At 43.5% G+C, this 26,332-nt stretch overlaps 1 protein-coding gene across 1 annotated transcript in view; it reads left to right on the top strand.

Moving 5' to 3' along the window:
- EXOC2 (exocyst complex component 2) overlaps positions 1 to 26,332 on the top strand; it is a 274,558-nt gene that overhangs the window by 208,090 nt on the left and 40,136 nt on the right. The window contains exons 18-22 of the mRNA XM_073550138.1: positions 5,271 to 5,330; positions 6,515 to 6,576; positions 8,031 to 8,097; positions 11,312 to 11,428; positions 14,967 to 15,108. Coding sequence (XP_073406239.1) covers positions 5,271 to 5,330; positions 6,515 to 6,576; positions 8,031 to 8,097; positions 11,312 to 11,428; positions 14,967 to 15,108 — 448 coding nt within the window. The remainder of the gene's footprint in view (positions 1 to 5,270; positions 5,331 to 6,514; positions 6,577 to 8,030; positions 8,098 to 11,311; positions 11,429 to 14,966; positions 15,109 to 26,332) is intronic.

Raw genomic sequence — 26,332 nt, 5'->3', positions numbered from 1 at the left:
GGCCCCCTCATCCCTATCCTGGTATGCATGGCCCTCTCATCCCTACCCTGTTATGTATGGCCCCCTCATACCTACCCTGGTATGTACGTCCCCCTCATCCCTGCTCTGGTATGCATGGTCTCCTCATCCCTACCCTGGTATGCATGGTCCCCTCTTCCCCATCCTGGTATGCATGGTCCCCTCATCTCTATCCTGGTACGCATGGCCCTCTCATCCCTACCCTGGTATGCATGGTCTCCTCATCGCTACCCTGGTATGCATGGTCCCCTCATCCCCATCCTGGTATGCATGGTCCCCTCATCCCCATCCTGGTATGCATGGTCCCCTCATCCCTATCCTGTTATACATGGTCCCCTCATCCCTATCCTGGTATGCATGGCCTCCTCATCCCTATCCTGGTATACATGGCCCCCTCATCCTTATCCTGGTATGCATGGTCCCCTCATCACTATCCTGGTTTGCATAGCCATCATCCCCATCTTGATATGCATGGCCTCCTCAATCCTATCCTGGTGTGCATGGCCCCCTCATCCGTATCCTGGAATGCATGGCTTTTTCATCCCTATCCTGGTATGCATGACCCTCTCATCCCTATCCTGGTATGCATGGCCCCCTCATCCCTATCCTGGTATGCATGGCCTCCTCATCCCTATTCTGGTATGCATGAATTGGCCCCCTTATTCCTAGCCTGGTAGGTATGGTCCCACTCATCCCTATCCTGGTAGGCATTGTGCCCCTCATCCCCATCTTGGTATGCATGGCCCCCATCCTTATCCTGGTATGATTGACCCCCATCCCCATCCTGGTATATGTGGCCCCCATCCTGTTATGTATGGCCCCCATAAAAAAAAACTATTATACTTACCTTCCTGCGCTCCCTCGCAGCGTCTTATTCCGATGCCAGGAGCTGCTTTATGCTTGTAAGCAGCGCAAGTCAGGTACGTCATGCTGTGCTTACAAGCCCGAAGGACAGCTGCCGGAATACTCACTGCTCCCCACGCCGGAACTTTGTGCGTGTAGAGCAGTGATTATTCATTGCTCTTTAATAGCGGCACAGGGTTAGCCACAGCCGCCGGCTTTCTGCAGCTGCCAGTTGTTCATGTGTGCCCTCTACTAAAGGGAATGAATGTTCACTGTATTCCACGCCTATGGGCGTGGAGGGCAGTGAATATTCAATGCCTTAAGCAGCAGGCATATGCGAACTCCAGACAGCTGTAGGATGCCGACTGCTCAGGCTAATAGTGTCGTGTCTGCTAATAAAGAGAAATGAATATTAACTGCTTTCCACTCGCATGGGCACAGGAGTTAGCTGCAGCCGTCAGCTCCTGCCTTCTGTGACACCCTGCTCCGCCACTGCCGCTCCCCTATCTCCAAATCCACAGCCAGAGCAGGTACATCTGGACTATAAGACCCACCCGCCCCTCCTCATTTTCCTCCATATTTTTGGAGGAAAAAAGTGCGTCTTATAGTCCGAAAAATACGGTATATGTGAATATTGCATTTATGAATTTTCTACTGTCTTACTGCTGTACAGACTACACTTGTAAAATTGAGGAGCTTAGACCACAAATTGGACATAGGTTCAATGTTCAAATATTCCTTAGTGCGTTCGGTGAGCTGCTGCATTTCTTTTTATACTTTTGCAATCACAGCAGTTGGTGTCTGTTCATATTTGACTTGTTTTGCCAGGAGATGCTAACTACGGTTAGTTATAACAAATTATAATGAATATATATATATATATATATATATATATATATATATATATATATCTCTGAGTGTAGAGCCCCACCCACTCAACATAGCCATATTCAATATAATATCCTACACCGTCCCGTCACCCACAGCCAACGGACTCCTACCCCTAATATCCCACATCATCCCGTCACAGCCGCCGGACTACTACCCCTAATATCCCGCATCATCCTGTCAGCCAGAGCCACCGGACAACTACCACTAATATCCCACATCATCCCGTCACAGCTGCCGGACTACTACGCCTAATATCCCACATCATCCCGTCAGAGCCACCGGACTACTACCCCTAATATCCCACATTCCGTCGGCTAGAACCACCGGACTACTACCCCTAATATCCCGCATCATCCCGTCATCCAGAGCCACCGGACTACTCCCCCTAATATCCCGCATCATCCCGTCAGCCTGGGGTCAGAACCAGAGCGCTGAGTGGAACGGTCCTAACTTCCTTAGGCTAGTTTCACACTAGCGTTTATGAGCGCAGCGACGGCCTGCGCACGGCCGCCGCTAAGCCCCGCCCCCTGCTGCGCCTCCGCCGGTAGCTCCGCCCACCGGCGCATGACGCTGCATGCGCCCTGCGTCCCCTATCTTTATCACAGGGGGCGCAGGCCGTGCGCAGTATGCGTTTGGCGGCGCATGCACCTTTTTGACGGTGCGCCGGCGCAACCAAACTGCATCAGGTTGCGTTTGGCGCAGGTCGGCGCACCGTCAAAAGGACGCATGCGCCGCCAAACGCATACTGCGCACGGCCTGCGCCCCCTGTGATAAAGATAGGGGACGCAGGGCGCATGCAGCGTCATGCGCCGGTGGGCGGAGCTACCGGCGGAGGCGCGGCAGGGGGCGGGGCTTAGCGGCGGCCGTGCGCAGGCCGTCGCTGCGCTCATAAACGCTAGTGTGAAACTAGCCTTACCGGGGATCCCTTTAAGAGAGGCCTGGCGTCAGAACCAGAGCGCTGAGTGGATTTTCCCGACGTGCATACCAATGATCCCTTTAATAGAACCCTGGGGTCACAATCAGAGCGCTGAGGGATTTGCCCTAACTTCCATACCGGGGATCCCTTTAAGAGCGGCATGGGGTCAGTACCAAAGTGCAGAGTGGATTTGTCTTCACTTCCATACTGGGGATCCCTTTAAGAGGGGCCTTGGGTCAGAACCAGAGAGCTGAGTGGATATGCCCTAACTTCCATACCGGGGATCCCTTTAAGAAAGCCTGGGATCAGAACCAGAGCGCTGGATGGATTTGCCCTGACTTGCATACCAATGATCCCTTTAATAGAACCCTGGGGTCAGAATCAGAGGGCTGAGGGATTTGCCCTAACTTCCGTACAGGAGATTCCTTTAAGAGAGCCTGGGGTCAGTGCCAGAGCATTTGAAGGCAATTGCCCTGACTTCCATACCGGGGATCCCTTTAAGAGAGGCATGGGGTTAGAACCAAAGCACTGGATGGATTTGCCCTGCCTTCCATTCCGGACATCCCTTTAAGAAAGGCCTGGGGTCAGTACCAAAGCGCTGAGTGGATTTGCCCTAACTTGCATACCAATGATCCCTTTAAGAGACCCTGGGGTCAGAACCACAGAGCTGAGTTGAACGGTCCTAACTTCCATACAGGAGATCCCTCTTAAGAGAGGCCTGGGGTCAAAACCAAAGTGCTGGATGGATTTGCCCTGACTTCCATACCGGAGATCCCTTTAAGAGGGAAGATGTGCCTGTTTATATGGGCACGGGAGGGGGGATTCATTTCTGTCATGTGCTTTGTGCTCCTTTCTGGGGGGGCAGACAATGGCTGGGAGCTTATGTTCCCGGGGATGCTAGATTTCTCCCACCATATCAGTGTCTGCTGAGGTGTTGTCAAGTGGGAAAGCTTGCTCATAGCAACCAATCACAACTCAGCTTCTTTTAACCAGCTCTGGTGAAATGAGAGATGCTTAGTGACTGGTTGCAAGGAAAACTGTTGCTCATAGCAACCAATCACAGCTCAGCTTCTTTTGAACAGCTCTGGTGAAATGAAAGATGCTTCGTGATTGGTTGGTGATACACGCATACATACATACATACATACATTCAATTTTATATATAGAAATCATATAGCCCACAAATACCTATAGGGAACACTATCATCTTTCCCATTGGCATGTAGAGCACTGATAACAATACCCAATGGTAACAATTAAAGCATGATGTCATTTGGATCCTGATGGAGATATACAGACATCAGTTATATCTTTGGGATTGCAAACACTGGGCGCAGCTGCTATCTTTACATTTCGGATGTCGTTGGAATTATATGATTGTTTGGCAGCCAGCTTGGGTGCGTTGCTGCAGCAGCAGATGCAAAGATTTGTTTCACCTCTGCCACTTAAGGCCCTTTTACATTTAGCGATGCACCAGCGATCCGACCAGCGATCCGACCCGGTCAGGATTGCTGGTGCATCGCTAAATGATCGCTAGTGAGCTTTCATACAGAAAGACCTCACAGCGATGCAGCAGCAACGCAGAGAACGATACTCACCTTTCACACACAGCGATCCTGACGTCCTCCCGCCCGCGTCCAGCGTCGCTCGTCTCACACAGCAGGAAGCCCAGCAGGAAGCGCCCGACGAGAAATGGAGCCGGACATTCTCGCGCGATCAGCGATGGACAGCGGTGGAGCCGGTCGGAGGTAAGTATCATACATAGCGATATCGCTAGCAATATCGCTATAACGTCACAAAACCAGTGACGTTTTAGCGATATTGCTAGCGATATCGCTTAGTGTAAAACCCCCTTTAGGCAAACTAAGTATTTGTTTCATAAATTATTTATTTAAATGGCCACTGTGTAATGCGTAATCTTCCCTTTAATAGTACTGTGAGAATATGACACACTGAAGCTTCCCCCACAGATGACTGCTCTTCACCAGGGGCTCCAAGCAAGAGTAGTTTGTGAGCAACTTATTGTCGAGACCCTTTTTAACCCCTTCCCAACAGGAGATGTATATGTACCTCACACGTCTGGTGCCAGTGTATGATTCAGGCTCGTTAAACCGTCAATGTGCCACACAAAAATGAAAGCTCGCGCCCAAGTCCATGGGCTGGAAAAATTTAAAAAAAAGGATACGGGGCTCAGAAAATGCCGACATAAAGTACATTTTTTACGTTCTACAAATTTCCTTAGTTCCTTTCTCGAATACTTACGGTACGTAATAATAAAAAAAAACAAAAAAAAAAAAGAAAAACAAGTTTAGCATCATGTTAATCATGCTGACCTGGATGAATTTTTTCTTCTTTTACTCTGTGTGACTGCCAGCTTCTGAATCCCGAAAGTGAGCACTTAATCACAAATATGCAAATCGCATCCACGCGGCCCCCTGACTTGTGCTGCGAATATTGGGAAATCACGTTTTGACTTTTATTCTTAAGCTGCAAAACTGTTTTAATTCCTGTCTTACTATCCGGTTGTCTATAGGATTGTCAATCCTATTGTGTGTATTTGATTTTATTTTCCTGTAAAAATAACTTTCAATTTTTTTTCCAGATTTTTCAGCAGCAGAAAACACAGGACAACATGTGTTCGCTCTGCATTAACATAATCCAGGTCTGTAGCAATGATTTCTTTACTTCAGAGTACGGCTAAGTTCACACGTAGCGGAACTCTCGCGGATATTACCGCGAGAGTTCCGGAATTCCATTCCGCGGGAAAATCGCATTTTAAATTCCCGCGATTTTCCCGCGAAAAAACTAGCATTTTGCAAGCGTAATTAGCTTGCAAAATGCTAGCGTTTTCCAAGCGATCTGTAGCATCGCTTGGAGAACTGATTGACAGGTTGGTCACACTCGTAAAACATAGTGTTTTGACAAGTGTGACCAACTTTTTACTACTGAGGCCGCCTATACAGCATCAGTAGTAAAAGATAAAATGTAAAAAAATAATAAAAAAAATAAAAAATGGTGTTATTCTTACCTTCTGACGTCCCGCGCAGCCTTTCCGCCTCTCTCCACGCTGCCGTTCCCAGTAATCCTTTGCGAAAATGCCCGCGATGACGTACGTTCTCGCGGTGATTCGCGATGACGTCGCGCGAATGACCGCGAGACTTCGCGATCCCGCGAGAACGGACGTCATCGCAGGCATTTTCGCAAAGGCTTACTCGGAACGGGAGCGTGGAGAAAGGCGGGAAGGCTGCGCGGGACGTCGGAAGGTGAGAATAACAATATTTTTTATTTTAAATTATATTTTTTTACAGGGATATGGTACCCAAAGCCCGGAGGACAGTCTCCTCTCCTCCGGACCGTGAGTACCATCCGCAGTTGTTCTGCTTACTTTTTGCATGTTGTGCACAGCCACATGCGGGAAGTAAGTGGAACAATGCATTCCTATGGGTGCGGGATCGCCGCGATTCCGCAAAATTAATGAGCATGCTGCGTTTTTTACCGCGAAGCGATTCCGCCGCGGTAAAAACCGCAGCATTAGCACAGCATTGCGGAATCCCATAGGAATGCATGGGATGCTTATTTTTCGCGTTTTCGCGGCAAAATCGCACGGTTAAAACCGCCGCGGAAACGCGGAAATAACGCCACGTGTGAACTCAGCCTAAGGAATAGTACTATATTCCATCATTTTACTTTACACTGCATGAAGTGTGACACAGTAGAATGTTACCAACGGAGGAACCATTTATCCAGATCTTTAGAGAAATCGGCATTTACATCTATTGCACAATGCTTAATATATATCTCTTTTTTTTGTTATTAATGTTGACGCGTATCTTTTTTCCTAACTAGGCTTTCATATCTACCCTTGAATGCCTGAGTAACAAACCCGAAGGAGATGTGGATACAATGCAGTATGTAACTAAAGTTGGAGACTTGCATATCATCTCTGCCTACAGGACGTGTATTATGTTACCATTTACACTCCTCAGCATTGAAATTTCAGCATCAATAAGAAAAAGTTGTGGATTTGTGGAAATCACAGGATTAATAGACATGTTATTGATGTGAAAAAAAAAATTCAAAATATCTTGATTTATTCAGTATGGAGTATGAGCTCCATGTGCCGAAATACACACACTTACACGCCTTGGCATGTCGTCAGTGAGGTTAATGGTTGTTTGAGTAATGATCTGCCACACTGAATATATTTGGGCATGCATATCATCAAGATCTGCTTTATAATTACCGACTGATAACATCCCAGATTTGCCAATTTTCATCACTGCTATGGTGAGCAGCCTGCATAATGGTGATACCATGGACTGCAGTGTCTCCACCCTTGCCTCTTATCGAGCACATCTGAGACGTCATTGTTCGGCATTTACAAAGGGAGCCGACAGCAGTAGATTTTGATGATTTTCTTGCCCAAGTGCTTTCTACGGGGAAGAACATTCCTCAGATAACCATTAATAATCTCACTGATGATAGCATGTCAAGGCGTATCATTGCATGTTATTCTGTGTGTGGCGCTCATACTGTAAAGAGGTTATTATTTTTAGGAAGGTGCCTCTGATTGATAGTCAATTCTGCACTGATGCACTGCAGTGCCGGCTGTCAATCAAAGTGCTGGGGTGTGTTTACAGCCGATGCGCTCTTACACAAGTACTCTTGCCCTCTGGCTGCGAGGATTCCTGTAGAAGTGAATGGAGAAAGCTGTGCATGTGCAGCTACTTCTTCCTTCTCAAAGACACGAGATTGGGTTATGCTCTGTAGAAAGCTGCACGTCCCAGAGGCGGAAACCCCATCAATCAGGCAATAATAGCATTGCTTATATAAGAGGGATATAATTGGCTGAGATGGGAATATCTATTTATGAAGGCGCAACTTTAATTGCAAGCCAAAAATAAATTAAAAACAATTATATAACTGAAAAAAATAGATGTAGAACCTTTTCCTCTACAAATACCGAAATATGCTTAATTTTTCCATGTAGTCCTACTGTATTCATTACTTTGTTCCTAAGTCATTTTGCAGCAAGCTGTTTGGGTTGGGGAGTTTATTTTCCTGCATACCAGGTAAAATAGACCATTCTGTATTGCATTCAGTGTATTTCTGTGATTACCCATCTGTAACGGCCTCCAGTGTTATTGATAGCTGAGGATAAATAGAAGAACGCGCTCATTTCTTCCAAACAATTTGGCTGTAAATACTACATACCGAGAAAAGTGCCGTATGGTTATGAGATACTTGTGACTCTGCAGTCATCACTTTCCAGGTCCTTTCTTTGCGATTAAATATTTACTTGTCAGAAAAGTCCGGTTTGTTGCTTTCCTGTATTTCTCACGATTGCTTCTTTATTTCTTAGTGTTTCAGCAGATATTTCATCTCCTGACTTATTTGGAAGCCTTAATGAAGAACCCACAATATCCTCTGTACGTTTTTTATTGTTAGTTTTGCTGATTTTTCTTTTTAAATGTATCAGAGGTTTAGATATACAGTACTTATTGACTCAGACTTTGAAATAATGCACCACATGGCGGTCAAAAGATCTGTGAAAAGTATTAGTTCTAAAGTTGATAAATGTTATTCGTGTATACTCCCTGAGAAAGATGCCATTGTTTTGTCAGATCTGAAGAGTGGTCACTTGGTTATCTGTATACTTTGCAGAAGGGATGTATTGCCATCACTGACTTGGAAAGGAAGGCATTTCAAGCATTGTTGATGCTTGGACAACCTCATCAGGGGTTGTGCTTTCTATTGGTCTTAAAGGAACAGTATTCCTAGACAGAAGTCGTATTAACGCCTGTCTGGGCGTCTATGACGCACAGGCAGGCGAAAAAACGCCTTCAGATTAGTACGATACGTCCACGGGACGCATCGTTCTAATCTACAGTGGCAGCGAGTTGGACGGAGCTGGGGAAAGGGCAGTATCAGATGTTGCAGAGGCGGAGCGACTCACGTCATCGCGGCGCGCCCTCTGTGCTTGTCTCTGAGCTGAGCCGTGAAGTGGCGGCCGGACAAAGCCAGCGGCGGCCGCAGCCTCCCATCCCCCTCCGCAGTGCTGCCACCGCCATGTATGTGAGCAGCGCGTCCTCCTCCACACCCCGCCTCCTCTCCCACCGCTCAGGCGACAGCCCCAGCCGGAGCCATCTTTGTTCGTTATGGTAGTCTCCCCTTCCCCCTCAGAGGCTTCTCCAGCTGCGCGGAAGTTACTGCGCCTCCTGGCTCCGCCCCCGGCCTCTGGCCTCACCACTCGGCGTATCCGGTCGGGCAGGGCAGCGTGTTCTGTGGTGTCTGCTGCACTCTCACACCGTGCTGCCTGCTGGAAGTGCCGGGGACAGGAGACGACACAGCAGCATCAGCCATAGACATACACCTTCTGACCGCACACCCCCCTTCAAGAGTCAGTGGTTTCATCCTCAGCGCCAGAGTTCTGCATTCTAATCCCTTCATTACAAGAAGGGCAGGGGTCCGGCGAGGTAGAAGGGCACGAGCCGGCAATGTAGAAGGGCAGGGGTCCGTCCCGGCGAGGTGGAAGGGCAGGGGTCCGTCCCCGGCGAGGTGGAAGGGCAGGGGTCCGTCCCCGGCGAGGTGGAAGGGCAGGGGTCCGTCCCCGGCGAGGTGGAAGGGCAGGGGTCCGTCCCCGGCGAGGTGGAAGGGCAGGGGTCCGTCCCCGGCGAGGTGGAAGGGCAGGGGTCCGTCCCGGCGAGGTGGAAGGGCAGGGGTCCGTCCCCGGCGAGGTGGAAGGGCAGGGGTCCGTCCCGGCGAGGTAGAAGTGCACAGGTTGGCCCTTCTAGCTCGCAGGCTGGCTTGTCCCCTTCTCGTAGTGAAGAGATTAGAACGCAGAACTCTGGCGATGAGGACGAAGCCAGCTAGAAGGGCATGGGTCGGGGTCTAGCTGTCTATGAAGCCGCTGTGGACATGTCATCACTGCAGCTAAAACGCTCTGTCCAGCGCAGCTGTGGAGTAACGGACACGTGACCCGCGCGACTGACATCATCGCGGCGCGCTCTCTCTGTGCATCTCAGCGTGTGTAGTGCAGTGGCGGCTGTACGGACACGTGACCCCCGCGCCCTCTCTCTGCTTCCCAGCATGTGTAGTGCAGCCAGCACGGCTTCAGGACACGTAACCCCGCTCCGTGCTCCATAGTACCGGCCACGTTCTCAGGGTGAGTGTGCTCGGCTCACTATATGACAGAAGTGCCGACTCTGAGTATGCCGTATGACAGAAGTGCCATCTGCCAAACAAACCCTATTGACAATTATGGGACTTGTTTGGCTTCTGTTCTGCTGCCTGCCTGGGACTTTTGGATGGATCTCTGCTGGCCACCCTTTTTTTAATAGCATGGCAATGTATACCCCTGTATGGCCAATTTTAATTCATACAAATTGCGTACTCCTCCGTGGTGAAAAATATTCCTCAAAAATATTGGGAGGAGTATTTTTACTCCTCTGAAAAATGTGTAGCGCGACCTCTGTTCCTAGATATAAATGGTTTCAGTAATCAATAGATGGTGTTGTCCCCACTGTCTATCATATTGCAGAATTTTTTACAAATTTGATGAAAAAACAGCAGAAAAAACAGGTTAATTTCCAACTGACCTGCTCTAATTTCAGCTGGGGTAGCCAATCTTCTTGCAAACAGGGCAGGGAGTGGAGCCAGACACAAAACCTACTTACGTATTTACTACTGTTAACTAATGCTTTAGAATGAACGTCTGCTGAAGCCACCAATAGTGACGGGCTCTGCAGACAGTGTAAGGAGAGCCTGTACGTTCATGTGAGATAAGGATCCGGCACGCCCAGTTTTCAGATTGCCAATCCTTTGGTTCCCTACAGATAAGATCTTCACCAGAGATATCTGGCAGCAGCTCTTCAATAGAGAAGAAAGGAGCGCTCACCAGACCAGGGGGACTCCTGCTTATGGTAGTGTCAGACGAGACTGTTGCTCACCGAACATCCTGCCGAACCGTCGTTAAGCCAACAGTTATCTGAAGTGTATGGGGGAGTTAAGACCAAGTGACTTTTAGAATATGAGATGAAAAGCTGTAGATGCCTTGGTTTTAGAAAGAACCGTGGCACCAGATCTCTGGTGCTGGAAGTAGCAGGCGTGTGACCGCAAGTGTGTGATTTGCATAGATTCAGTCATGTGCCGACTAGACGTGCGCGGCCTCGCTCAATACAGACATATTGAATGAGGCCGGACAAGTATATATGGCATTTGCATACTTGCGGTCACGTGCCAACTAAACTCATTTGACTTCTCTCAGTTGTTTTCTATTGAGAGAAGCCAGAAGCGTCTAGTCGGCATGTGGCCGCAAGTATGCAAGTCTCATACATGTGACCAACCACCTAGGTAATACTTGGGGATATGTGAAAGTGTGAACATCACGCACTTTCACATAAAATGACTGCGCACTTTTCATGTCAGTCAACCTTTTAATAGCTTGGGGGTGGATCATACTTACAGATTCCCTTTAATAGTTTATTCTAGTGATCATGAAATGATTTATGCATCATGTTAAACGGCCTTTTATGGTTTTGGAGGTCCATATGTGAGATTCTTCTAGGCTTTAGCATATTTTAATATTGCGTAACATACTTTAATATTACTTTAGTTAATTTTTCTTCCACATTTCTATTTCAGGAGAAAAAGCTCCTAATTGTTCTGAGCAATTGTAACTATCTGGAAAGACACACATTGCTAAACATTGCTGACCATTTTGAGAAACATGGCTTCCAGAGTATTGAGAACATAGCAAAGGTATTACCTTCATATTGTTGGCCTTTACTTTTCTTTCTAGAGTCTGTTTTCATAAAGAGTAATTCACTGCACCTCTCCATCACATCTCCCCCACCCTAAAAATTATCTACCCAGAGGATAAGGGATAGATAACTTGCTGCTCACTGAGGATCTGATCTTGGAGTACCTCGGTGAATTGAGACTGAGGCTCTGCAGTCCTATCTTGAATGGAGTGGAAGTGTGCATGCGCGGCCCCCATTACATTCATTGTACATGGGAAATGGGCCAGAAATAGCCTATCGATGTTCTCGGCAATCCCACAGGCAATGATTGCAGAGAAGTTGGAGCATGTGCCCCATTTTCTTAATTCCAGATCCTTGGGGGCCAGCGGGCTGAGGAGAGGTGTTAACTTGTTTTGGTTTTTTTGAGGCGTAGCCCTTAAATTTTGTCTCTACACCATCAGTATATAACACATTAAAGCATATCTGTTATTTCAACACAAAACTGAATTAAAGAGGCCCTTTCACCAATTTTTTCATGTTGAACTGGACACAGAATATAATAGTGCCTGCAGAGAAAATTGAAATGTTTTTTATTTTTTTTTTATCATAGCTTAGAGCAGGTTGTGTGTGCGTGTGTGTTTGATACAACTCTGATCTTCTGGTGTAGCCTTCTGCATGAGTCAGTGTGGGGTTGAGGGGCAGCAGAGCTGAGTTTAGCTGTCACATTACAAACTGTTCTGTAAGCTCTCCTTCTTTCTTTCATAACACTGTTACCTCTATTGTAATAGACCCTACAAACACACACATTGTCTGTCTGGAGATGTGTCAGTAATCACACTTATGTCTGCTGTCCTTGGTCAACCTATACTCCCTGTGCAGTGAAATAGGGCTAGTATTATACCTCAAACAGTAGTAGCTTGTCTGGCTGTTATTTACTGCTCCTGTGTGAGACATAATGACAGCCTTGATCTAACTGCCGAGCATGTACAAGTTCTCTGAGCACAGCTGATATAAATGTGATTACTGCTGACATGTCATTAGATAGGGTTTTTATAGGGAAGGGCAGTACAGCTGAGGTGAGAGTGCTATGAAAGGAGAGCTGATAGAATGGTTTGTAATGTGACACTGCTAAACTAAGCTGCACTGCCCCTCTTCTGATTCTGACTCATTCAGAAGAATCTTTCTAGCTGAGAAACCCTTTAAGCTTTTGTGGGGGCGGGTTCTTCTTTACTTTGTGTTACGTGCTTATTACTGGGAAGGCAAGTTAATGATGAGTAAAATAAATAAATAAGAACTTGGTACCATCCCTTTAACTGGGGGGTGTATGCAGTTTGCTTTTTTATACAATTAAAAAAATGATTTCAGTGCTTCGGCCCTTCTCTCCCACACTTGGCACGACAGGTAACAGTTCCAGATAACAAAGTGTTACAGATTCTGCAAAGTACTAATCCATTTCCTGCCATCAGATTTCTACTTAAGGTATTTGGCACGCAAATATTTCGCGTCAGCACCTAACCCTTAAGATCGTTATCGACAAAAAAAGAGAAAAATCAAATCTCTGTTGCGTTGGTTTTCCTTTATGAGTTACATATGGGATTTTTTTTTCAAAGAATGAAAATGTCAGAGTGGGCGACCTTACTTATCATGGTAATTTATTATTTCTACATGTTATTTTTTACAACCTATCAGGGTTATGATCAAAGCCATAATATTTTTTTAGTAGATGTGTGTTTATTTGTGCACAAGGCCATGTACATATTTGCATTAAGCACGTTTTACAATGAAATTGGTGAATTTCTTCTAGAATATCTTTTATTCGTATATAGCAAAATTGAATTTGCTGAAATTCTAGTACAATGCTGTTTGTGGTTTCTAATGACATAAATGATGTACATATTTCATAGCTATGCATTTCACTAGCGTTATAATACTGTACGGTTTTCTCATTTATTTATTTTTTTATTATACCAATCTACTGTAGTTTTTCTGTATCAGGTCTACAAAAATCACAGTCAAGAATTCAGCATAAATTATGACCAATTCTTGTGCGACGTTCATTAGCATAACCACTAAATAATGGTACATTTTTCCTGGCTAGACGTGACGTCAGCTGATTGCTATAGATTTGAGAAGCCGGAGCTGCGGTGACCATTTGGGGTAATGTAACAACCCAATTAACTTCAAAACAACTTTGTCACCAGTTTTTTGCTACCCCAGACTATAAGGGTATGTGCACACGGTGCGGATTCTGCTGCGGGTCTGCAGCAGATTCTGCTGCATTGTACAGTACCTTTATTTCCTATGGAAATGAAAAAAAGCTGTGCACATGCTGCGGTTTTTTCCTCACGGTTTTGCTGTGGTTTACAAACCGCAGCATGTCAATTGTTTGGTGCAGAAACGCTGCAGTTTTACACCTCATCCATTATGAGGGGAAAAACCGCAGATAAGTCCTGCGGATTTACCTGCGGTTTTCTCTACAAAATCCGCACACCCAAAAAACTACTTGTGCACATAGCCTAAGATGGTACTGTATGTGCCAAGTGTAAGATCATGTTCACCATGTTCACCCTGTGGCCATTTCACAGACACAGCCCAAGAAAAAAAAAAACACAAATGAGAATAAACTCTACAACAAGTACATGGTAATAGTACATTTAAATAACATGGGATACTTAGTTAACTTTATTTTGATTTAAAAAAAAAGCAAAAAACATAAAAACCATAATTTTAAAAATAAAAAAAAGTTTAAATCAGCCCCCCCATTCAATATAAAACAATTTAAAAAAAAAATTATATTTGGTATCAGAATCTATCAATACATAAAAATAATTAATCTGATAAGTAAACGGCGTAATGAGAAAAAAATCCAGACCCCAAAATTATAAGACCTCACCCAGCCCCAGATCACGAAAAATTGAGACTCTACAGGTCTCGAAAAAGGACACCATTTTTTTTTTTTCTTTCCTTTTTTGTATTGTGGAATTTCTTTTCACCATTTATATATAAAAAAAGAACCTAGACACGGTTGGTGTCCTTGAACTCGTAATGACCTGGAGAATCATAATGGCAGGTCAGTTTTAGCATTTAGTGAACATCATAAGGAAAAAAAAAAAAGCAAAAAACAATTGTGGAATTGCCCTTTTTTTTTTTGCAATTTCACCACACTTGGAATTTTTTTTTTCCTGTTTTCCAGGACATTAAGACATTATATGGTATAATCAATGGTGTGGTTCAAAAGTACAATTTGTCCGGTCCAAAAAAAAAAAAGCTCATATATTGATGGAAAAATAAAAAAGTTATAGCTCTGGGGAAAAAGGGTAGCAAGAAGTGCAAATGCAAAAATGAGATTCAGTGATAGATTTCATGTGCCACAAATAAAGAAGACTCCAGCTATTAAAAAAAAAAAAAAAAAAACCTATTCAGAAGATGTAACATTTATAAAATCTAGAAAAAAGAGAAACACATCTATGTATGGGCCATGTGCATTCTGAGTGTTTAGCCTCTTACTGGTATTAGGAAGCCACCCAACAGTTAATTGTTTGGTTTTTGTATTCTAGGCCAGCGCCGAGTCTTTGGAAGAACTGGATCAAAGTTTATTTGAAAAATTTATAGAAATGAAAGCGGACCCCATAGTTGGATCTCTAGAGCCTGGCATTTATGCTGGGTACTTTGATTGGAAAGATTGCCTTACTCCCACAGGTAATTCACTCATGTGTTTTAAACTTTGAGCTCATTATGATTCCACAAACGTCAGAGATTATAATGCATTTTTATTTACACTCTAGTTTTAAGTGCCTTTGTTTGTAATAAAACAAATTTGAGCGGTTTGTCCACCACTGGACAACACTTTCTTGAAAAATTTGATACCTCCTGGACAAGCGTCTCTCCTCCATACTCAGCGCTGCGTTCCCCCATAGGTCATGTTGAAGTAATGACAATATTATGTGGCCTTTATGGGAGTATTATTTAGGCATTCTATGCCAGTCACGAATCACAGCCCACTTTGTCATGGGGACTTGAGATGCTTTCATGGATCTTTTTTTATTAAAGCGTGTGTATAGTTTTTCAGTACTGTATTCAATTGGACATAGCATAGCATTGATGGTTTCAGATGTCATTATGAAATTAACCGGTAATATTTTTTTAATCAGGTTGTTTTTCCATCAATATTAAATTTATTTGGTGGCATAAGTTTCCCTAACCCAGAAGGAGGGTGTTTTTTTTTATGTTGGATGTTTATTTCTGATTTCAGGAGCTGTCCATTTGGTAGTTGACCACTTTATTGGGGTTGATATTTAAAGGAGTGTTCTCAGGTTTATTTTACGCTATGAAACTTGAATAGGGTTTTGTAGCAAATTTTTAGATGCAGAATTTAGGTTTGGTATGGACTTTGGCAGCAGATTTCACCAGTGCAATGCAAAAATTTAAACCTGGAGCAATCCTCATCTAATGCATGAGAATTTTTTGCCAAGAATTAATTATAGTTTTGCTGAAAAAAACACCCCATTCTGTAGTATTAGATTTGCATAGCAAGAAATGTAAGCTACACAGCATTTTATATGTGCAGTGCCTTGAAAAAGTATTCATACCCCGTGAACTTTAACACATTTTTTTCATGTTACAACTACAAACTTAAATGTATTGTAAATTCTACCAACACTAAGTATTATTATTATTTATTTATATAGCGCCATTAATTCCATGGTGCAGTACATGAGAAGGGGTTACACACAAAGTTATAGATATCGTTAACAGTAAACAAATTTACAATGACAGACTGGTACAGAGGGGAGAGGACCCTATCCTTGCGGACTTACATTCTACGTAATACGTGTTTGAGAAGTGTAAAGGAAATGCTGCGTGGTTTTCTAAATATTTTAAAAATACTGTATATACTCGTGTATTAGCCGAGATTTTCAGCCCATTTTTTTGGCTGAAATGCCCCCTCTCGGCTTATACACGGGTCATATACCTGGGGGTCGGCGGGGGAGGGGGAGCGGGGGTATCAGAGATCATACTTACCTGTCCTGCCGCGGTCTCTGCAGCCTCGCTCGCTTCTCCACTGTCTCCCTTCCCCATTGTCTCCCTTCCTGTCTTCAGTGGTCATGTGGTACCGCTCATTACACTCATGAATATGTGCATATTCATGAGTGTAATGAGCGGCACCATGTGACCGCTGAAGACAGGAAGGGAGACAGTGGAGAAGCGATCGAGGCTGCAGAGACCGCGGCAGGATGGGTGAATATAGTGATATTCACCTGTCCCCCGGTCCATTGCGGCTCACCGCTGTCTCTGCTGCATCCTGTGTCAGTGACGGCTAGGCAGCAGGGGGCGCGGTGACGTGGTTAGTGCGCGCCGCCCCTCTGCTGGCTGAACAGTCACTGACACAAGAAGCAGCAGACAGCGGCAATGGACCCAGGAGAGGTGAGTATGGCTTTTTTTTTTGCAGCATATGGGGGCATATTCTATGGAGCAGCATTAGGGGGGCATAGTCAAGGTAGCAGCAAATGGGGCATATTCTATGGAGCAGCGTATGGGGGCATATTCTATGAAGCAGCATATGGGGGCATAATCTATGGAGCAACATATGGGGCATATTCTATGGAGCAACATATGGGGCATATTCTATGGGGCAGCATATGGGGGCATAGTCTATGGAGCAGTATATGGGGGCATAGTCTATGGAGCAATATATGGGGGCATATTCTATGGAGCAACATATGGGGGCATAGTCTATGGATTCCACCCTCGGCTTATACACGAGTCAATAAGTTTTCCCATTTTTTTGTGGCAAAATTAGGGGGGTCGGCTTATACACGGGTCGGCTTATACACAAGTATATACGGTATGTAAATCTGAAAATTGTGACGAGCATTTGTGTTCAGCCTCCTGTTGTCTGATACACCTATATAAAATCCTGAGTGACCGATTGCCTTGGAAGTCACATAACTAGTAAATAGGGTTCACCGGTGTGTAATTTATTCTCAGTATAACTACAGCTGTTCTGTGAAGGCCTTGGAGGTTTGTTTGAGAAAGTTATGGGTCAAAAAGTATCATGAAAACCAAGGAACATACCAGCCAAGTCAAGGATAAAGTTGTGGAGAAGAGTAAACCAGGGTTATGTTTTAAAAAAAAAAAATAGCTCAAGCTCTTAAGATCTCATGGAGCACTTCAATCCATCATCTAAAAATGGAAGAAGTATAGCACAACCGCAAACCTATCAAGACATTTCCATCCACCTAAAATGACATCTCAAGCAAGGAGAGCACTAATTAGAGATGCAGACAAGATGTTAATGCACAGGACAACTATTAGAGATCGCTCACACAAGCGGAAGCGGTGATTCTCTTTTCTGATTCTCGTCTTCCTGACCAGAGTTTGAGCCGAGTGTCAGTTTACTTGACAATCTCCGGCAGTCCCATTAAAGAAGCACTCTTCCCATCAGAGGTTTTATCCTTTTAATATATTGCAGTCACCGTATTATATAGCACTGTGTACATACAATTGCTCATTTTGTCTTTCTACACAGCTAATTCTTGTCTTTTCTCAGTTCTATGTAGAAACAGGAAGTCTCTTGTCCTTGCATTTATCATTCCCCTCTTCAACTCCTTACCCAGCTACTCCCCCTGCCAATCCACTTATTATATATGCAGGGAAAATTGATCTCCTGTTTCTACATAGAGCTTAGAAGGATTATACTGGTCAGCTATCAATCATGTGATGACAGAAACTTAATGGAAAACAGATGAATTAAAAGGCAAAATGGGCAAAATGTAAGCACACAGCACTTTATAATGTGATGACTGCAATATGTTAAGGGGATAAAGATTTAGATGGGAGCAATATTGGGGGAAAGTTAAAAAATGTAAAAATAAACATTTTATCAACCCATGCAGTAAACACCATAAAGGGAAAACAATCTGAATTGACAGAATTGCAGATTTTCTGGCACCAGTCTTCCCTACAAAAATACAATAAGAGGCGATCAAAACATATATCTATCCCAAATTGTGGTATTATGAAAGCTGTCAGTTTGTGTCACAAAAAATAAGTCACAACAGAGCTCCCATCGATGGAGAAATAAAAATGTTACAGGTTTTAGATCATGACGAATGGTATTAAATTTTTTTTTTTTCAAACTGCGAAATTATTTTTTACCACTTAAAATTAAAAAAAAATCTGTGCAATTTTGATATTGTCGTTATTGTACTGACCTGAAGGATCATGCAGTTAGGTCATTTCTACCATGAAATGAACATAATAACAGCGAGATCCAAAAAACTATGGCAGAATTGCATTTTTTTTTCCATTATTTCACCCCACTTGGATTTTTTCCCCCTGTTTTTCAGTGTATTGAAGGGAAAAAATATTGGTGTCATTCAAAACTACAAATTGTCCTTCAGAAAATTAAGCTCCTATTTAACTATGTCAACAGAGAAATAAAAAAGTTTTGCCTCTTGGAATAAGGGGAGAAAAATATCAAAAAATCGCCCTGACGCCAAGGGGTAAACACTGCTCTTGATTAGAAATAAGCAAATTCTTTGAAATAAACTTTTAACACATTGACATTGCAGCTACCAATATCCTTGTTAGAATTAGAACCAACAAATAAAGATAATATGTCATATAGGTTGATATATCGCCAAGATGTGCTGCAGAATATTGTGAAGTATCTGGTACAAAAATAAGGCCGGTTTCACATTTGCGTTTTATAGCGCAGCGACGGCCTGCACACGGCCGCCGCTAAGCCCCGCCCCCTCCCGGCTCCCTGCCCGCCCCATCTGGTCATCGCCTCCTACTAGCGCGCATGGACACTTTCGATCTGTGCATCCTATCTTTAGCATAGGGTGCGCAGATCGTGCGCTGGCCGTGCGCTAGCAGGATTTTGGTGTTCGCTGCGCACTTTTGAAGGTGCGCCGAATGCAGCATGTTGCATTTCGGCGCGCACGGCGCACCTTCAAAAGTGCGCAGCGCACGGCAAAATCCTGCCAGCGCACGATCTGCGCACCCTATGCTAAAGATAGGGTGCGCAGATCGCAAGCGTCCATGTGCGCTAGTAGGAGGGGATGACCGGATGGGGCGGGCAGGGAGCTGTGAGGGGGCAGGGCTTAGCGGCGGCCGTGTGCAGGCCGTCGCTGCGCTATGAAGCGCAAATGTGAAACCGGCCTAACTGTTTAGGTTTTTTGGTAAAACATGGCTATGGTGAGGCACGATGAATTCACTGTATATTTTCTGTGTTAACTGGCCGTGAATTGTGTTAGAATAGCAGACAACTCTCACAGGAAAAGGGTTGAAGCTGTCCGATATGTGACCATTGCATGTGAATACCACGTGGGAAACACCAGAGACGTGACGTGGTGCTGGAGGTAGAGCTTTAGCGATCTGTCATATGTTCAATGTCTGTATCCGTGAGAGAAAAATGTGCTCTACAGTAAAACAGTCTTTATTCCCATAGATTTCTGTATTATTGGAAATGCTGCAGGCATGTGAAAACCGTATGTACGAGGTGTGACAGTTCTGTCCCACAAGAGTTGCACTTCTCTAGAGGAGAGCAGAAAAAGATATTCTGGTTAGCTAAAGTGAACCTCAGGTTCCTGCGCATCATGGCAAATGTCTGTGTGTATGACATTGTACTGATGAGAATTTTACAAATCCTATTATCCAGGAGATAGTTTACTAAATTGTTCACTAAAAAGAATACCGTACATGCTCTTTTTTATTTATAACATTGTGTCTCCTACATTCCCCTATGAGTATAGTTTTAGATTTTATACATAGATGACACAGTTACTCACCGCTCCAGATTCCAACCCCAATTGCGGCATCATCTTCTTGCTGATGCCAGCGCCCTCTATTCTTCTGCATGTCAGGGTGCGACATCAATTAAAAGTCACTCTCCCTGGTGATATAATCATGATCAGGCAGTGAGAAGCTGAATGAGTATTCAGGTAGTTGACATACACACTGACACCTTGACTGATACACCGCTAGCCATTTAAGCCTGAAACCTTTGGCAAACCCATCTCTTCTACTCCTCTGCGCCACTTGCCAGTTCTGCCTTAACCCTGCTATTCTGTTCGTTACCACTATACACTTGTTATGTTCTGGTCATTTTTGACCGGACCTAATAAAGTCTTGATTTTTAGCTAATTTAAGTGTTTTAAATGAATAATTTTTGCAGTATTATATTGTATGTGAACCTGGTTGTTTATAAACAAATGAAAAATGGAAAGAAAAACTTTTTATTTTTTTGTGTCAAAACATTTAACATGGCTTTATTGGAATATTTATGCATATTGCATATTTAACGATGATCCTTCAGAACTCTGTCTGTATATGTCCTCTCTGCTCTCTCCAGCTGGACTGAAAATGAAACTGGATAGACTACTATGGCAATTGACTACTGATAAGATAAAATAAAACACTGCCCACCCTTTAGGATAATTGTACCGTTACACTTAGCGATGCACCAGCGATCCCCGACAAGGATATGACGCGGTCAGGATCGCTGGTGCATCGCTAAGTGGTCGCTAGGGAGCTGCAACACAGGCAGATCTCACCAGCGACATCGCAGGGGTCGGGGGTCGCTACTTACCTGTCAGACGCGGCGATCCTGACGTCCTCCCGCCCGCGTCCACGCGTCGCTCATCTCCACAGCAGGAAGCGCCCGACGAGAAATGGTCCAGGACGTTCTCACGCGACCAGCGATGAGCAGTGGGGGGAGCCGGTCGGAGGTATCAGACACAGCGATATCGCTATAACGTCACAAAGCCAGTGACGTTACAGCGATATTGCTAGCGATATCGCTATGTGTAACAGGGGCTTAAGAGCTCAGAGTAAAGCAAACACACTTTTCAGACAGAATTTATTAGTACTCTTTCCAGTCAGCATTTCACAGTAATTAGATAAAGGAACACAAGTTAAAAAAGAGAATATGTTCATTTACAATATGAAATGAACTGAATTGAACTATTTTACATGAACAGCAGGGTAAAAATATTTGTCACATAACTATACTGGAAGGTAATCCATCAGCAGTATTGTAATGAGAAAATGTATGTATGTGTAAATCTGCATGGACCAAAAGGACCTAAATAAACTGATAAATAGTAGTAGATGTAATATATAGTCCATAATGAGATTTTAGCTCCTTTATTTTACCGTACTCGGAGATCACTATAAAAGGCTATCGGTCATTTTTGACCGAACAGTACAAGTGTATAAAAAATTGTGGAGCAAAAAGTAAACAAAAAAAAAAAAAATGTACCCATAGTAAGAACCCTTCAAATGAGGAAAAGTCAATCAACCACAAGTTTCAGAACTGTATCTTGAATATTTTAAAAAATATTAAAGTTCAAAATTGGTCGTTTTTAACCGAACATAACAGCAGGGTTAACTGTGTCAAACCCAGCTCTGTTATAATACTTTTGGTAAAGGTGTCTAACTGCTGTGTCAGCACTGCCTTGCACTGTGTTACAATATGCCACAGATTTGTTAAAGATACTTTTGTGGCTGTCCCATGTATTTTGAATGGACCTTGCAGAAATCCAGATAATTTTCACGAAAATAAAGGAATTCAGCTATAGGGAATGTTTGCAAATCCTGTATGTGAGAATAGAACAGCAAATATATGCGTTACCAAAACAACAATTTAGAGCAGTGGGCACATTTTGGTCATTCTTCTTTTCATCTAATTTAATTTTTTCCATCATTTCATAATTAGTGTCAGATAATGATATCACATATCAGAAAGTGATGGCTGCCCAAGGCACATGTGCCATAGAGAGCTCCTTCTCAGTAAATGCATTGATTCCCATATAAGAAATGATATGTTTGATATTTGTTGATTCCTTTGGATTAATTCTGCCTCTTATTTTGTAAGAAAACCCTCTCGCCACCCCCCGGGCGTGATTGACATTTGCAAGAGCGATAATGCGACATCCTCATCAGCTCTGTGCAATAAATACCAAATAAAGTTATGCATAAGAAGGAGGCAGAATGCCAAAAAAGTGGCACTAATAAAATACAAGTGATATTAGGGTAAGTGCAGAGTAGAGTTGTGTATGTTGCTTTATAGTTAGTGGTGAATGTTAGGATGAATCAAACAATCCAACCCATGTAAAAAGTCTGCACTGGAGCCTTACCCAGTGGAATCCACGGGCCCGTGTATAACTTTATTTGGTATTTATTAACTCCTTCACTCCCGGAGCTTTTTTCGATTTTTCGTTTTTCGCTCCCCTTCTTTCCAGAGCCATAACCTTTTTATTTTTCCATCAATATGGCCATGTAAGGCTTATTTTTTGCGGGGCGAGTTCTACTTTTAAACGACACCATTGGTTTTGCCATGTCATGTACTTGAAAACGGGAAAAAAATTTCCAAGAGTGGTGAAATTGCAAAATAAGTGCAATCACACACTTGTTTTTTGCTTGGATTTTTTGCTAGGTTCACTAGTTGCTAAATCTAACCTGCCATTATGATTCTCCAGGTCATTACGAGTTCATAGACACCAAACATGTCTATGCTCTCTTTTATCTAAGTGGTGAAAAAAATTCCAAAGGTTGCTTAAAAAAAAAAAAAAAAAAAAAATTGCGCAATTTTCTGAGACCCGTAGCGTCTTCATTTTTCGTGATCTGGGGCCGGTTGAGGGCTTATTTTTTGCGTGCCGGACTGTCGTTTTTAATGATGCCAAGTTTGTGCAGATACGTTCTTTTGATCGCCCATTATTGCATTTTAATGCAATGTCACGGCGACCAAAAAAACGTAATTCTGGCGTTTTGAATTTTTTTCCCGCTACGCTGTTCAGCGATCGGGTTAATGCTTTTTTATTGATCTGGCGATTCTGAACTCGGTGATGCCTAATATGTGTATGTGGGATTTTTTTATTGTTTTATTTTGATTGGGGCGAAAGGGGGGTGATTTGAACGTTTAGGATTTTTTATTTTTAAACTTTTTTTTTTTTACTTTTGGCATGCTTCAATAGCCTCCATCGGAGGCTTGAAGCATGCAATACTCGATTGGCTCTGCTACATATGGGCGATGAGCAGATCACGTGACGGGGGTCGGCGATGAGCTCATTTCCGGCCCGGCGGCCGGAAATGCTATGTAAATGCCCGCTGTCAGCTTTGACAGCGGGATTTAACTAGTTAATAGGCGCGGGCGGACGGCGATTCTGCTCGCGCCTATTACGGACACATGTCAGCTGTTAATAACAGCTGACATGTTGCGGCTTTGAGGTGGGCTCACCATCGGAGCCCACCTCAAAGCGGGAGACCTTACCGATGACGTACTATTCCGTCATCAATAAGGAAGGAGTTAAAATTACAAAAATGTTTGTTACCTCTCATTATCACATATTATTGCTAGTACACCATTTCTAGCATAGCAGTTCTGCCACTTTTGCAATGCTGCTTGTTTCATTAGTGAAAGTACTGCTTTGGTACTCCCACCACATGCATATATCTATTTATTTAGTTGCACGGCACCTTTTTCCTCTTGATGCCTCCTTTGATTTTAACCATTGTATTCACATGATATAGCGATAATGCTCTTTATGTACTTTTCATACTAATTCCGGCTGTATTGTGCCTGGTATTTTGACACGTCTCATTACAATGATCTAATATACTTCCCCAGTGTTGTCCTTTTGAAGGTAACCTTGCTTTAGTCCTGTCTATTTTTTGTATTGTAATCCCTTATTAAATTAGTTTTTGTATGATAAGTGGAGTGTCCATTGCACCATTCCTATATCTCCATGACCTTGATTGGGGATTTGTAGTTATTCTATATTCCTTGGGTGCATCGGTTTACCTCGTATACAGATTGATTTAAGGACTGCAATTAATATTACATTATATGTCTAATGCTCAGCCATTTTATTTACCTTAGAGTTTATTGATCATTTATACTATACCCATATTTAACGTGGTTTCCATAGAACTTTCTATCGTATGATGTTCCCACATTTTTAATTGGCAGTGTAATTTAAAATATTTAATAAAATTATATCTGTGGCTGTTATAGTGTAATGGTTAAGTGCATAGCCTACGACATGGGAGACTAGGGTTCAAATCCCAGCTCTACCCTGTGGAAAATAAATTAAATTATATACCAAGGCTCTTAACACTATATTATTACCTTAGGTAGCTGGTAAAAGTGCACAACCACCGACATGGGAGAATAGGGATTCAAATCTTGGCTCTGGTAAATCTTCTTTTTATCTACTTGAATTTTTTCCATCACCTCATTATTTTGTGTCAGATAATGATATCTGAATGTTCAATAAATCAGAAAGCTATGGCTGTGGTGGTTGGACATAATATACCAGTAGTGGTTCTTGGGCAAGACTTACTAACATTATAGTGCCTACCTCAATAAACATGAGTGTCACGAACAAAGAGAGTCATGCCGACGCCCGGATTAATAAGGTCCACGTCAGATGTCAAGGAACCAGGACAATCTGATGATCAATGGGCTACTGGAAAAAACATTCATGGATCCAGTTATCAAATACCCAGCAGGCATATTGTGCTGGCCAAAGGAAGAGATGGAAGCTGCAGATGTGAATACACGAAAGCTCCTCACAATGCATGGAGGTCTCCACCCTAAGTCTAGCACCCAAAGATTGTATACCAACAGAAAGGAGGGTGGGTGAGGCTTGATAAGCATCCAAGCCTCCATCACAGATGAAACAGGGAGTAATCAATCAGAAAAATGGCACCAAAAGATGAAATGCTGAGAGAATGAATAAGGCAGCAACAACAACAGATCTGGAAGGAAGAACAGGAACATGAAGCGCCATTGCAAGACAAGCCGATGCATGGGATGTACCATCGACAAATAATGGAGGTGGCTGACATGGGGAAATCCTACCAATGGCTGGAGAAAGCTGGACTAATCATAGCAGCACAAGAGCAAGCACTAAGTACCAGATCCATAGAAGCAGGAATCTACCACACAAGACAAGATCCAAAGTTCAGACTATGCAAAGAAATACAAGAAACCATCCAGCACATAGTGGCAGGATGCAAAATGCAAGCAGGAACAGCGTATACCGAATGCCACAACCAAGTAGCGGGAATTGTATACAGGAACATCTGTGCAGCATATGGGCCAAGTCCCCCTAAGTCCAGGTGGGAGACCCCAGAGATAGTGGTGGAGAATGAAAGGGCAACAATCCTTTGGGACTTCAAGATCCAGAGAGATAAGCAGGTGTTGGCTAACCAACAAGACATTTTGATAATAGACAAGGATCAGAAGACAGCAACGATAATAGATGTGGCAGTGCCAAGTGACAGCAACATCAGAAAGAAGGAATATGAGAAGCTGGAGAAATACCAGGGCCTCAAAGGAGAACTTGAGAAGATGTGGAAGGTGAAAGCAACAGCGATTCCGTGGTGATAGGAGCACTTGGAGCAGTGACCCCTAAGTTGGAAGAGTGGCTACAACAAAGACTAGGAGCAACATCTGAGCTCTCTGTCCAGAAAAGCGCAATGCTGGAAACAACTAAGATCCTGCGCAGAACCCTCAAACTCCCAGGCCTCTGGTAGAGGACCCGAGAATGAGAAAGGACAACCAAGACCACCCACAGTGGGGAGTGAGAAGGAAGTTTTTTTGTACTTGTGTTCTAAGTATTCACTCCCCCTTTTTTATGTATGTGATTTAGAATTGTTATAGGTGTTTTAAAGCATATTTAGTTAAAAGAGGGCTATCATGAATTCTCAAACCAAACATCAAGTAAAATGTTAAGAACTATTTTAAAATAATTTATCATGTTTCTAACAAGTACATTATCATTTCAACATGTTACCATTGGTGCTGTTGCCAACCTGTACAGCTGTGGATGAGCTTTGAGTAGAATCTCCTTCCCCCTCTGGCAGCTGACAGTGTAATTCCTTTTTAGTTTTCCTGCAGATAAGTAATATG

Source organism: Dendrobates tinctorius, unplaced genomic scaffold, assembly GCF_039654945.1.
Source record: "Dendrobates tinctorius isolate UK_male_01 unplaced genomic scaffold, ASM3965494v1 ptg000163l, whole genome shotgun sequence".
NCBI lineage: Eukaryota > Metazoa > Chordata > Amphibia > Anura > Dendrobatidae > Dendrobates > Dendrobates tinctorius.
Note: the sequence above shows the minus strand (reverse complement) of the source record. Positions and strands in the feature narration are given on the sequence as shown.